General features: G+C 40.1%; 1 protein-coding gene across 6 annotated transcripts in view; it reads left to right on the top strand.

Moving 5' to 3' along the window:
* Positions 1-15,373, top strand: part of APBB2 (amyloid beta precursor protein binding family B member 2) — a 374,634-nt gene that overhangs the window by 250,522 nt on the left and 108,739 nt on the right. For 5 of the 6 annotated variants that reach the window (XM_051964457.1, XM_051964459.1, XM_051964461.1 and 2 more), the window contains 3 exons: positions 3,450-3,512; positions 3,916-4,001; positions 4,089-4,149. In XM_051964457.1, the coding sequence (XP_051820417.1) occupies positions 3,450-3,512; positions 3,916-4,001; positions 4,089-4,149 (210 nt within the window). The remainder of the gene's footprint in view (positions 1-3,449; positions 3,513-3,915; positions 4,002-4,088; positions 4,150-15,373) is intronic. The other variant, XM_051964460.1, reaches the window with a different exon arrangement.

Genomic DNA, 15,373 nt, shown 5'->3' with positions numbered 1-15,373 from the left:
TTATCCTTGCCATTTATTTACTTTTATTGATTTAAGAAAAAACTGAACTTTTTTTTGATCTTTGAAGCTGGATATTTTGAAGAGGGGGTGATCAGTTTTGAATTGCTTAGGAGACTTAGTCCTCTCCATTTTCCTCAGTATCTTAACCACTGCTTGGTGTTAAGTTACTGTATTATTATATTAACAAATTGGTATTCCAGCAGCCTAAAATTGGGCTTCAGAGTATTTCTAGGACGTGCCTTTATCCAGGCACAGGAAAAATAAAAGTTATTGATTTCTGATGTTAGAGATGGGAGATGCCTTCTGTTATTACATCTGAAACTCCAATATCAATGTGACATCTTAAGGATTATTGATTCATCATTTGAGAAGATTCATGGCCCAGATGGGAGTGTCGATTTACTTAGAATTTCTAGAATCTTTAGAGCTGGAAGGCCTTAGAAAATAGCGAATCCAGCTTCTTCACCTTTCAGATAAGAAAATTGAGTTCTGTAAAACTCTAGCAGCTTACTCCTATAGTTGTATATAAGACTTACATAATAAGAAGTTCAAGGCAAGTCTAGACTGGAGGATTCCTGCCTCCTAATTTAAAGTTCATTCTGCTATTCCTTAATGGCTGCCTCTCCCATTGAGAGTAAATTAAATGAATTGTTCTTCTGTTCACTGGTCTGCTTCTTATTATTTCTTTGAATTATATTTGTATGATCTACTACCCTCTTCCATGGTCACGCAGTAAAATGTGAGGAATCCCAAAAGGTGTCACGGAAGAAGTATATTAGCATGAGTAAAATGTCCCATAGAATTGTGTCTGTGCTGTGGGTATTTATAATGGCTGAGGCTGGTAGTCAGAGAATACTACCTTCTGCCATGGAGACCGTGAGCAGAATTCTCTGAAGCCTTAGCAGAGTCTGAAGCTTCAGTAACAGAAGGAGAGAGACTTTTAGAGCCATCAACATTTATCAAATCTGTTTACTAAATCAGTGCAAGAACCTTTTCTTTTCTTTTTTTTTAATCACATTCCTGAATTGTGCTAGCAGTGAGTATTTAGTGCATGGAAATCCCTTCTAAGATTTCAAAAGGGAAAAAAATTAATTTTAAAAGCACCCTAGAATTCCATTATAACATTGTCTGTGCTAGCAGATGGGAATCTAGTGGGGGGACATACTTCCCTACAGTACTGAGTCCTGAGTGATTAATATTATAAAAAAGTTCTAGTGTATCTGTGTATGTTGACATGTATATATGCATTTGTGGGAATATATATATAAATATATGTATATATATTTATATATATATATTTGAAGGCTTTACATACAAAGCACTATTCTAAAAATCATAAATTTTATATCAGGCAGCTAGATGGTGCAGTGAATAAAAAATTGGACCTGGTGTCAAGAATACCTGAATATAGATTCAGCCTTAGACACTTGCTGATCAAGTCACTTAACCTCTGTTTGCCTCAGTTTATCATAATAGCACTACCCTTCCCCTGAGTTGTGAGAATCAAGTAAGATAATATTTGTAAAGCACTTAACAGAGTGCCTGGCACAGAGCAGATGTTTAATAAATGTTTTTATCCATCCTCTCTACCTTTTAGGCAAAGGACTTTGAAATGAGTTCTAATGATTCACATGTTCCAAGATGATCTCTCCCACTCCAAACCACTTTTAGAACTAAGTGCCCTGACTCTTTAGGGTTATTAAAATCCTGTTGCTGACACTACTTGAGTGTCCATGGATGAACCCCATAACCCCCTTACTTTTTTTGTTTCTACAATTTTCCTTTCTCCATTCTATCTTGTTCCCTCTTACCTTCCATATTAGCTTTTGAAACTATCATCACTGCATTCATTTTTGCCTCTTTATTTTCTAAGTCCTATTAATCATTGGCATCTTTTTTTTTTTTTAACATTTGGCTTAAGTCACGCGTATTTTTTTCAAAAAACTTGTGATATTTTGATCTCCTAATATTTTCTTATTTATAGAGTAGCATTAATTTTCAATTTTTTTAGTCCATAGTCAACAAAGCATTTAAATGTTTGCTCAGTGTATGCTTTTCAATGATGTTAGAACATTTCAGTTTCTTTCTCAGTTGTTCCTTCCTCTACCACCTCCCCCTCTTTTTTTTTTTTTTAGAAAAATCAGATTCAGAAAGTAAATGCAGTGATTTGAACTCTCTCATGCTTTAAAGAGTTATATGTTCTACGTACCTAAGCAAAAGTAATAAACAAAAATAAAAACTTGTTGAATTGAATGATACAAAAATAGATTCATAGTTCCATATAAGCCTAAACTTTTGCTTGTTTCGTATTAAGGAACATTGATTTTAATGATTTTCACTTTCAATATCTTTTTTTTAATCCTGTAATTTTTTATAGCTTTGAAAATTTGTAATCACTGTTATTTTTAATGCTATAAAGAGACAAAAATTCCCCTTTATTTTAATAAAACTTTCAGAAATACTCAATTGTACATTGGGCACTCAATAAAATAGTTTTGTTTTTGTTTTTTTTGAGGTTCTGAGATTTTAAGTGTCCAACTTCATCAAAGTATCCACAAGTTTTATTATTTTCTATTATTAAGTCTTGAAGAAAACATCTGTGTATTTGTTCAAGAGTTGAGTGGAAGGCAAAAACATTGGGTGTTCTGAGATTTGGGAAGGAAGGGGCTGTTTGGATGAAGCAGCTGTTGTAATAGTTCTCCTGACAGACCATTGCTTCTGGCTTTTGTAGTGTGCTCTAAGGAAATAATTTCATAATCAAAAAATGTTTGAAACCATGAGAGCCTGTTGTATTGCATGAGGAGAGTGCTTTTTTTTTTATCAGTTGAAGGAAGCTGCCTTACATTATTTACAGCTATTTTTGTTGCACCGAGTTGCAGTGAGAAGTCTGTTTGTGTTCCCAACTAATCATCTTTTCCCCTTCATTGTCTTTTTTCCCCTTCTGTTAATGTGAAAATAAGTTGATTTCAGTATCCTATTTTCTTTTACTTCAGTGTTGCCAAATCTTACAGATTTTCAAAGGCTCATTATTAATGCCTACCCTACTCCCCAGTTAAAATTCTGTTTTATAAAGACTAAGTTTGATGAAGGCTTAGATAGGGATAGCATTCATACCTGGAAACATTGATTCTGTTCGATGTTGAGATCACATTTAGAAAATATCTTCATTGTCTGTTTCTAATACATGTGGACTTTTTCCTTGTTCCAATCATTTGTTTTGGTAAGTAGTTGTAGAACCATTTCCCCCTTTTGCCCCCTCCCTCCCATTCTAGTTAAATTCCTCTTAGAACTGACTAACTAGTTAAAATTAGAGTTGATCTGTTCCCTAACTCATCCCGTGAATATCGATGCTAACAACAGTGTCTTGTGTTTTTTTTGTTGTTGTTGTTCTTTTTTTTAATTTTATTTTATCAATGTGCTTCTTCCTATGTGAATAATTACATGTCTAGAAACAGCCATGGAGTGATTTTGCTGTTCTGAATGGGGGAAAGATTAATAGTGACATTTGGAAGGCAAGTATATTGTCAGATTTTAGAACATTTAATACTGCATATTTTTTCCTTTTTTTTTATTTTTGCATGGCTGTGGCTGTATACCATTCATATTACAAGGCTAGAATGATTGGGGTTCTTGCTAGGGATGTCCAGCTCACAAACATCTGTGTGATTTTTTTTTTCCTCTTTCAATGAATTTGGTCTGAAGTCCACAGGGTAAATGTGTTAAAAGAACCAGGTGCTTGCACTGAATGACCACTAATAATAGTCTGACCACCCTCTGCATGCTTCTGCCTAGCTTAGCTCAGCGTATATATCTGCTTCTGTGCAGGGAGGATGGTTTTTCCATCTGGTACTAGAGGCTTTGGTCATGGAAAGGGCGCTTGGTTCCATAATAATGAATCCCAGCTTTTTCTCCTAGGATTTGCATGCAGCCACAGTTAACCCAGACCCCAGTTTAAAAGAGTTTGAAGGAGCGACCTTACGCTACGCATCTTTGAAACTCAGGTAGGACGCGGAAGCTTGTGCTGTCTTTTGGCTGTATCTGGAGTTAGAACTTTGGCAGTAAACCCAGTGTGCTCTCCCCCGTTACAGACATGCCCCGCAGGCTGACGAGGAGGACTCGTGTAGCATCAACAGTGACCCAGAAGCCAAGGTGAGTAGGAAACCTGCGGCCGTAGGAATTTCTCTGTTGTGAATTGCAGCCTTTGTGCTCCCTCCGTTGGGTTTTGTGGTTCTGATGGCTTCACGTCGGCTGTGCTGAAGTTGTCAGACCGTTGGTTCTGCTGCTTCACGTTCCGGTTTCCCTGTTTCCTTTCTGTCCGTGTCCTTCTTGTCCATCCTTCTTGTCCACCTTGGGAATGGCGGCGTCTCAATGGGCAGCGCTGATTCATAGAGTCCTTCATTGGAAGGGATGTCAAACCCGCACTGGTCCAAGCTGGAAATCCCTCTGCAGCATGCAGACCCAGTCGTCGTCCAGCTTTTCCTTGATGGAGTCCGAGTCCAATGGAAAGGAACCTTCCTAAGGCAGCTTTGTTCCACTTTTGAGTGGCTCTGATTACAGTGACCTTAAAATATGGCTCCGAGAAATGTCTTTCAAAGACTAGTGTTGTTTATTGTTGTTCGGTTGTGTTTTGGTGACTCCGTTTGGGTTTTCCTGGCAGAGACACTGGAGTGGTTTTCCGTTTCCTTCTCTTAGCTCATTTTACAGATGGGGAAACTGAGGCAAGCAGGGGTGAGTCCCAGAACTAGTAATTTTGCACTCCAAGAACATGAGTCTTGCTGATTCCAGGGCTCGGGCTCTGTACTTTGAACCCACTTAGCTGCTTATTTGAACACTACTAGTCTTGCTCTGTGGAGCCAACAAGATAAATCCTGGAGATAGACGCTCTAGCTCTTGAACAACCATCATGTCTTCTCTGTTATCTCTTCTCCACACTAATCTTCCTCAGTTTCTTCAACTGTTTTTTATCATTACAGCACCTCCCACCATTTTGATTATGACCTTGCCAATATCCTCGTTAGAATAAGATGCTGAGAACAGGAAGAAAATCCAGCTGCATTCTGACTAGCAGAGCATAGCTTAACTCTTTCTTCCTGTGTCATGTTTCACCATATTTCCTAGTGTACCTTATGATTATTTAGCTTTTTAGGCTGTTATGTCATGCGTTTGGCTCCTGTTGAGTTAGAAGATCCAGTAAAACCCCTAAATCTCATGTACTAGAACTGTTCTTTAAACACCCACAGCTCCCCCATTCTGTGTTTCCAAGTGTCTGTCCCACTGCTTTAATCATTTGGGTAAAGTAAGAATTCAAAAATTATTTTCCTAATAACCCTTTTTTAGCTTGACTAATTATCTCATTCTTAATGGAGAAGGCAGGAAAAAGTTTGGTTTGTTTTTAATCATAGCTTTTTATTTTTCCAAATACTTGCAAAAATAGTTTTCAACATTCACCCCTGCAAAACCTCATGTTACATATTTTTCTTCTCCCTTTCCCACTCCCTTCTCTCCTAGACAGCGAGTAATTCAGTATAGGTTAAACATGTGCAGTTTTTCTAAATATATTTCCACATTTATCATGCTACACAAGAATAATCAGATCAAAAAGGGAAAAAAATGAGAGGAAAAAAAATAAGCAAACGACAACAAAAGGTGAAAATACTATGTTGTGCTCCACATTCAGTTCCCATAGTCCTCTCTCTGGATTCAGATAAGTTTTCAGTTCTTTATCAAACAAATATAGAATAGTCTTTGAGTCATAGAGTAGGGATTTTGAGGGGGTTGGAGTTGATTATACTCATTAATTCCTCCTCTCTTCTCCCACTCTCCTTTCCTAATTATCTTCTTTTCTCCTTTCCTGAAGGAAGGATTAAGTGCCTACTGTCTGTGGGTGCTTTTCAAATATTTCATATGATCCCCATGATAATTCCGGGTGATAGCTGCTTTTATCATCTTCATGGAGACTGACTTGCCCAAGATTGCCCCGCTAGGAAGTATCCGAGGGAGGATTTGAAATTGTCTTCTTGCCCCGGGCTTTATCCACTGTGCTGTCACCTACCTGGCTCCTAAGGTAAAGACAGCTGGCCTTGACTGGGACAAGAATGCTGGCCACAGATAGACTTCCCCCCTAGACCCAAACCCTGCAGCAGTAAGGCTTCTTCATCTCCAAAGAGCCTTCAGAAACTTTACACTGAGTGGAGAATACTCAAAGCCGATGAGCATCCTGATCCTGCTCTCACTCAGAATTTGGGTTCTTCATATTGCTGGGATTCTCCTAAAGGAGAATAGGATGAAAAGCTCTCCTGATCCCACTGACCACAGTGAAGGAGCAGGTGGCCTTCTGAGCAGGTCTGTGCAGTCCTGCAAACATGCTGGGCTTTAAAAAGAAAATGGATGGCCAGGAAGGGATGCATAAAACAGGCTGTGGGGGAATTATTTGTTTCGCTACCAGGGGTTTTGCAAGGGCCATCAGCAAAGCCTGCAGGAGGAAGGACTTGCAGCGGAATCTGTGTCAATGATGGCTGGGCTGGATGAATCTGTTAAAAAAAAAAAAGTCTAAAAGGCAATGGGGAATTAGGAGAGGTCTTAGGAGGAGTGGAGAGGGAAGGGCTGACAGAACAGGAAGGATCAGGGGAAAGATCACCTACGCTGTGTGCATTTGGGCTTTGTCCCCCCAGGTTCTCTGCTATGGACCGTCATGCTCTCCTTAGCCATTTGTGAACCAGCTTAGAATTAGCAGGCTTCCTTCAGAGGCAGTGGGAGATGCAGTGCACCATGATGTTCTTCTTTATTAATATTCTATTTCGTGATCAGTCGTTCTCTAGTCATTGAACGGAGGTATCAATAATGATTTCACTGAGCACGTTTCTGTAGGCGAGGAGCTGAAGAGAAAAAAATGAACAATTGTTTTTTCCCATCCTGCCTTCAAGGAGTTCCCGGTCCAGTAAAGCTGACAAAGTGGATGGAAAATAACTATAAGGGGTTTAACTACAGATTTAGAAATAGCGATAGAAATTAGCAGGGATGTAATTGATTCAGGAATGGGAAAATCATTTCTAGATCAAGGAATCAGGGATGACTTTGGCTTCCTGGGACAGGTGGTAACTTCTGGGCGCTGAAGGAGCAAATCTCGGTGGCCAAAGATGTTCCCCCTTTTATCACATTCGATGGTGTGGTAGATTTCACTCTGAGCCTGAAGTTAGAAAGAGTAGATATGTGATTAAGGAAGTCAATTAACACATCTACTTCCAAGAACATGTTGACTTAAAAAAGCACATATTAACATTATCTATGTTACGTTGTATTTTTATTTTGTTAAATATGTCATATATTTAATTACATATGATATACAATTATCTATTTATATTTAATATTATATACAATTATACAGAATTAATTGTTTAGATTTAATACTATATAAAAATGTGTACTATAGATTAATATATTTTCATCTGCCTCCTGAACACTTGGAGGAAGTGTTTTCAGAAGCTTATGTGATACCTCTGTCCTAAACCAATTGCATGGAATTTCTGGGAATCTGATCAAGAGGAGCAAGACTTAAAGCCCAGGAGGAGATCTTTTGTCACTACACCTTTCTATTCACTGTGCGCTACATCCATATCCTTGGATTATTGCAATAGCTCCCACCTGGTCTCCTCGGTTCTCTTCTTTCTCCTTTCCATGCAGCCTGCAAACTATGGCTAGATTCAACTTTATGGTACTTTTATCACCTCATCCCATTGCTTCAGTGACAAACACCCATTTAAAAAACTCGTTCCTATGGCCAATGACTTAAGTCAAGTCACCAAACATTCATTAAATATTTACTACGGCCAGGCGCTGTGTTAGCCTTACAAAGAAAGAGAAAACTGGCAGTTCTCAAAGGAAACTCAGCCCAACCCAGCAGGACTGGAAGGGACACCTCAGCTGTGAGCCAGGAGGATCCCTTACTGCCCCACCTCTGGGTGACCTCCCACCTCAGCGCCTTGGCTCGTGCATTCCCTCTTGCCGGAGCCCTCTCTGTTTGCCACGTGGGTGTTTGATCCCGGATTCAGAGGCCCAGGGGACTCCCAAGGGCACTAGGCCCAGAGGTGGCAGCCACAAAGAGAAGTGGAAACCACTAAGCCCTCGGTGCGCATCCCTGTGGACTTAGAAGGCTACACACGTTTGTGTATTTGTTTTTTAAATCAAAGCCTTGCCCCAGTAAATCAGGACTACATCTGGTTGGGAGGATTATGGGTCACGGAGGGTCTACGGGCCGTGTGAATCACACTGATTTGGACCCAATCCCCTATCGTATCTCGTAACTGAATGCGGGGGTCACAAAATTATTGTTTATCATCAGTAACTGTTTGATTCATATGCTTTATATGCCTCTATACACAGTCAGGTATAAATTTCTCAGGCGAAAAGGGGTCTTGGGTGGAAAAAGTTTGAAAATCCTGGTCTTGTCAGGTGCCCTCATTTAAAGGTACAAAGAGGCTAAGTGATTTCTTCAAGACCTCAAATGGTCACAAAAGGCTGAAGATTTAAACCCAGGCTTTGGAATCCAGATCCAGAATGCATCGTGCTCCCGCTTGTGCACGTAAACATGTCTCTCTTGCCCCCACTGCCTTGTTCTCTCAGCTCCTCGCTTGAATCACTGATTTTCTTCCTCTCTATCAATCTATCTCCTGTTTCTGTCCCTTCCAAATGTGCCTAACCTCAATAGTAAAACAATTTTTCTTTTGCTACCAGAAAAAACCTTATTTTCTCTCTTTTACCTAAATGGCCTAAATAAATCTCTCTGTGTGGGCAGGGACCGTGTCGTTTCCTAATTTAGTCCTATATGGTGCGTTTTGTGCGCGGGGATTGATCTTGTGCCCCACCTAGCATCGCCTGGGATGGGGCCTGATCAATGAGTGTTGTTAAAAAATAAGTCGCTGGTAGGAAAATAACAAAGTTAAAACTGGGAAAATCTATATGCTTAAAAATATTAAACATGTGTAATACAGAGACTTATCTATTTGTTTGTTTTTGCATCATCCCTGGGCCTAGCCTTAGTAGGCTGCTAATAAAGTTTGTGGAAGTGAAGAGAATAGACTTTATTAAGAAATTGATTGCTGTCTTTGATGAAGTGACACGTTTCTACAAAGGAAATAGCCTGCCACCTTGTGGACGGCTTTGAAAAATACATTGAAAAAGAAATGTATCAAGGGTGTTTTATTTTTATTTTTCCTCTAATTAGAGAAATAGGAGAGACCTCGCTTGTGATTTAAGTGATTGGAAATCCCCTTCTCCTGGGCTGATTTGTACGTCACTCACGTGTAACTTGGCAAATTGCATGGGACGCTAAGATTAACTATTTGCTCTGAGTTCTTCAGCTGGTATTTTTCAGTCAGGTCTTTCTGATTCCGAGACCTGCCTTCTCTCCACTTCTCCCTTCTACATCTCTCTTTTTTTCGTAATGTTGTAATAAATTGTTATTTGAAAATGTCTGAAGAGAGGATGTCAAAGTAGCCTTGAAAGATGTCGTAAAAATTATACCAGGCAGACAAGCACGAGCCTCTTTTGCTGAGGTTGAGAAATTGCCAGTGTGTGATGTTGAGGACAAGAGTGCTAGACTTGGAATGAAAGGAACTGGCTTTGAGATCCTGGCTCTGAGACTCACAAGCTCTGTGCTTTCAATAACTTGGCTTAACATCAGTTTCCTCATCTGTAGAATGGGGATTTTATTAGTTATCCCAACCATCTTCATAGGATTATTAGTGACAGGTGAGATAATAACTGAAAGCATTTTATAAACTGCAGAATCCCACAGAAATATCAGAAGCAACTATTCTTATTAATGAGAGCCTGCTGCATCATTCTAAAGTTATTCATGAAACGGTTTCTTAATGAATCTTTAAGAGTGAACAAACACGTCTGATAAGCAACCTTCAGTAGTAGGTTTTGGAGAAGTCCCAGGAAATAGGAGATTTCAATACTTGACAGTCCCCATAGTGAGCAGTGATCAACTTATTCTTTATGTTTCTTTTCACTGCTATGTGCGGGAAACTACAAAAAGAGGCAAAAAACAAATCCTCCCCTCAAAGAGCTCACAGTCCAGTTGGGGGAGATCCCGAGCAAATAAATATGTACAAATCAGCTACACACAAGCTAAGTAGGAAGACATTAAAAGAAAGAATGGGGTTGGGAGAAACTTCCCATAGAAAGGAGATCTGGGATTGGAGGGAGCTAAGGACACCAGCAGGTGAGGAAGAGGGAGAGAATTCCAGAGATGGGAAATGGCTCAAGAAGATGCCTGGAGGCAAGAGACAGAGGATCTTATTCGAGACACTAGATCCATGAATCTAACTGGAAGGACTAAATGGGGACAGCCCTCCATTCAGAGCCGAGGTTCAGCACTCAGAGCTGTCCGCCAGAATAGGAGTGAAGGCTCCACAGTGCGCTCGGTGCTCTTCTCTGCAGGTGAATGTAGGGGCAGCTAGCTGGTACAGGGGAGTCAGACTGATTTTCTTGAGTTCAAATCTGACCTCAGACCCCCATAGTAACTATGTGACCCTATGTAACACTGTTTACCTCAGTTTTCTCATCTGTAAAATGAGCTGGAAAAAGATATGGTAACTACTTCAGTATCTTTGCCAAGAAAGCCTCGAAAGGGATCACAGAGAGTGAGACACAACTGAAAAATAGCTCAACAACAAAAAGATGGAGGTTCCTCCAAAATGAATCTTCATAGTCTGCTGTAATCTGTATTGAAGGAAGTTCTCTCCCCAGTCCTTTCCAAAGCAGGAGAGTCAGTATTTGCCAAAATGTACATGGTTCTAGCAGAGAGCTGTGTTTGTGCATGTGATGTGAGCCAGAGCTAAGGGCACCACGATTCTGGATTAAGTGGAGGAGTTCAGGAAAGGGAGAGCTGGCCTGTGTGGTGAATCTATCGCCATTGTAGCCCTTGGAGTTGGTACTTATTTTGATTTGGATTCTAAGTGTTTGCATGTTTCTCATAAAGTGGGAGCAATGACTGGTCTTGCAGTCAGGAAGACCTGGAATTCAAGCCTCACTTCTGACAGACCCTGCTGATCCTGATCTTGTCATAAGTGCTCAGGGACCTAGCCAGCTTTGAAGGACTCTAATTACAGAGGAGGTGATAGACATCTAGCCACCATCTATGTGTCATAAGAAGGAAGGAAGAGCACTTTCCCTTTTCTTAAACCTTTCCCTTACAATGTCTGTATTCCCTTCTATTTATCCTACACCTTTTTGTTTTTCCCTTCCTGTAAATCAAATATATCTAATATTTTCTCTTTGACCCAATTCTGATGAGAGTAAGAGTCATACTATGATCATCCCCCTCCCTTCTTTCCCTCAGATATAATAGGAATGGAATGGGATGGAAGGAAGGAAGACGGAAAGGAAGAAAGAAAGGGAGGGAAGAAGGGAGAGAGGGAGAGAGGAAGGAAGGGAGGAAGGAAAGGAAAGGGGGTGGGAAGGAGAGGGAGGAGAGAAGAGTAAATGAAAGGAAGGATGGCTGGATGGAAAGGAGAGAGGGAAGGAAGGAAATATGGATGAAATTGAACAAAGGGCAGCAAGGAAGGAAATTAAAAAGGAGGATGGAAAACAGGGAGAGATGAAAATGAGGGGGGGAAGGAAGGAGAGATGGATAGAAAGGAAGGAAGGAAAGAAGGGTGGATGAAAAGAAGGAAGGAAGGAAGGAAAAAAGAATGGAAAGAAGGAAAGAAGAAGGGAGGGAGAGACACTCACCTTAAAAGCTTTACAAAAAGCAACCATTGCATTTAAAATGTGATTTGAATACAGACATTCAAACTGCATGCAATTTTTAGGAAGGCATTTCTTACATAAAATATACATCCATTTGTATCACAATTTTGTATCACAATTATAATAATGTTCTTGCTGTAGTAATGTATCACTTAAAAATATTTCTCAAAAACTCTCTTTTGTAATTATTTCTGTTCAAGAAGGGGGGAAACTGCCATGCCTTGGACTTCTGTGGGAGGCAGTGATTATTGTTAACACCATTTAGTTAAGGGACCATGAGACTGTGTGAGCTCAATTTATTTACCCAAGTTGACACTGCGGGTCTTGGCAGAAAGAGGCTTCTGACCTGAAGGCTTGGGTTGTGGGCGGCCATTTGCTCCAACATGCCCTGGCTGACACAAAGCCCGAAGTAGAGCAGGGCTCTCAGATGCCAGCTTTGCCATTTAGCGCCGATTACAGCTTTGACCTTTCCCAAGCTGGTTGCCCTTTGGTGATATCCCGGCGGGGATTGTGCTGCTGCTGTTGCTGAGCCGCACACTTGCCTCCTTTATTGTTTTCTTACAATGACATCTACCTCAATGAGCCAGGTGTGGAAGTGGCTGATTTTTGCAGAATAGCTTTTTAAGGGTGATGATGTGCTTAGTCTCTTGTGAGGTACATAGTAAGCGCCTAATAAATGTCCATAAATCGACTGACTGATGGATGTCCCGGGATCCAGTGTAGCAGCATCTGTGGTGAGCAGATGCCTTAGATGGCTCATTAGGGAAACTCCAAAATTCTCTCTCCCCTGAAGAAAGGTACCCAGGAAACAGTCGAGACAATGGGTCGGCTACCAAGGAGAGCGGCAGAGGGGAGAGTCTGGGCAGAAGGTATGAGAAGAGAGCACAGTTCGGTCCTGGCAGTGGGAATAGCTCAGCCTGTGGGTAAGAGAGAGTGGCGTCGCACTCCCACAGAAGCTGAAAGCCAAACAGAAACGCGTGGGAGCAGCAGAGCGACGCCAGTAGGGACTGTCCCCCAGGGCCTTGCCCGCTACGCCAAGGGTGGACACCGGTGCACACTTGCTTACCTATATATGTGCAGGTGCATCCCTATGTATGTGCTCACACACATATTTATATATCCATACACAATCACACTATATATCTGTATTTATCTACACACACCCGTGCATACACACACATTTATATATCCATACACAGTCACACAGTTATATCTATTTATCTACACACACACACATACTGATACATAAAAAAGCTAGCAAAAACTAGAATATTTGTTATTGTCAGAGTAATCGGTGCTCCTCCAATTCAACAGGTATTCCTAAGCTACTTTCATTTTTGCTGTTGTATTCACAATTGCTACCTGTTATATGTCAATAACTGTGAATACAACAGCAAAAATGAAAGTCCCTGTCTTGATGGAACTTATATTCTACTGGAATGTTGGTGGCTGTGGCCGTGACAGGCTAAAGATGGATGGGTAGATGAGTGGGTGGGTGGCTATCTTTGTGATTTTATGCATTCAGTTCAACCTGAATTGAAGGTTATTTGCTGTATGATAAGAGACGTGACATAGTGGATAGATACTGGACTTGGGAATTGGGGAGAACTGAATTTGAATCCCTTCTCAGTCTCTACTTGGGTGACTGGGCAAGTCAATGAAAAATCTTTTTGCTTCAGTTTCCCCATAAGGAAAATAGAATTAATAATACTACCTACTTAAGATTGTTGTGAAAACTAAATGAGATGTTTGCACTGTGTTTTGTGAACTTTAAAGTAGTATATACATGCTAGCTGTTACAAATAGGACAACCTACTAAGTAAAGATTAAATACGGAAAACAATAATAAGAAAATATCATCATATAGAAAAAATTCAAACAGAACTCAGTAAGAAATCAAGGGAGAAAAAGAGTACTTCCTGCTTGGGGGGTTTCAGAGATTTCATTGAGAAGGTGATACCTAGGTGGACCTTGTTGAGATTTCAGCAGGTCTGGATGGGAATCAGGGAACGTTCCAGGCATAGGTGACTCGGCAGTGGGAAATGGAGGAATGTTGAGTACAGGGAACATTAAGTGGGTCAATTTGAGAGAAGACTAGAATATTTAAATGGTATTAGTGTCAAATAAACCCAGAGAACTAGGTCTGCCAGATCATAGGGATCTCTTCATTGAAGTCTAGCTAAGGAGTTTGGGATTTATTTGGGAGGCAGTAGGGAAGTTGTTAAAAACATTCGTTTTTTAATTAATAAAAGAAACTGAAAAAGAAGTGATTTATTCTTACATGATTTTTGCTAAAAATGGTGACATGGGGGGAGGGGTAAAGAAGAAGAGAGAAGACAAGGAAGAGTTAAATTATCCCATTCTTAGCCTTCAACTTTTATATGCGGTTTAAGTGCGTCTCTTATTCTAGTGGAGGAGGTGAAAAAATTGAAATAATAATTTTGCATAAATTTTAATAAAGCACTCTGCTTGATTTTTATTTTTCTACTGTTGTTTTAATAGTTACCTGGAAGAAATTGTTAGATTTGGGGCCCTGAAACTCTGGAAAATGGTGCAGACATTTTTCACCTCACCATACACTGTCCACCACAGCATTTGTAAATGGCATTTCTAAAAATTAACTCTCAGAATCATCTCCTGAGAGATACTGACTTCTCAAATATGTCTGAGGACCTGATTGTGTCTCTTTGGGCCTTTTAATTTATGGTAGATTATTTCTGTGGCTTCCCATGATCTACAGTTTGAAAATAAGTTGAGTTTCAGATAATAGAATGTTAAGAGTTGAAAGGAAATGTCAAAATCCTTTCTTCCAACTGTGTCATTTGACTTAGAACACGTGAGCCCAGAGGAAGTGAAATAACTTGCCCAGGGTGACACAGTCACATACATACCAGTGACTAGCCGTCCCTCCCACTCCTTTATTCTTTCAGTTGTGACTTCATATTCTTAAACCAGAACTTGTTCTGGGTATTGTCCTAGCTTTCCATTGCAAATATGCTCCTATGCGTATTGCTTCCTCCCTTAATTATCCTTGAACAAATATTTCATGATAATTCACTGCCCATTCACGCATGGGTCATAAATTTCATGGTCATAAGTGTTGGTCATATGGATTATCTGAATATCACCTCAGTGTTGGAATAAAAAACGCTGGGATGTTAAATGTCTAACAAAGTAGTCCCTGAAGCGGGAGCAGGTCTGGGCCTGAAAAATGAAGCATTTATTAAGTGTTTATTGACGAAGTTGATGCTCTCTCTGTCTTCTTCGGTTTGAAGTTAATCATTCTATTGATTTTGACTGGCTTTTAAATAACTTTGTAAAGATGTTGAATGCATGTATTATGAGGTAGTAGTCGACACCGGGATTTCTCAGAGAACCTTCTCCAGGACTAAAATACACAGGAAGCATACTTATTCACTGATCATTGATCATTGAGTTTTGAGTTAGACAAGCTCTTAGACATCATGAAGCCCAACCACCCCATTTTACAGATGAAAAAGTTAAGGGACTTTCCCCAAATTACATGGATAATAAACAAGAAAGCTAGTTTCTGAACTTAGCTCTTCAAACTGAATCTCTTTCCCCAAATGAGGATAGTTGATACTCTGCCTGTCTCTGC

The sequence above is a fragment of the Antechinus flavipes genome, chromosome 6 (assembly GCF_016432865.1).
Source record: "Antechinus flavipes isolate AdamAnt ecotype Samford, QLD, Australia chromosome 6, AdamAnt_v2, whole genome shotgun sequence".
NCBI lineage: Eukaryota > Metazoa > Chordata > Mammalia > Dasyuromorphia > Dasyuridae > Antechinus > Antechinus flavipes.
The sequence above is the reverse complement of the archived record's forward strand: the minus strand, read 5'-3'. Positions and strand labels throughout refer to the sequence as shown.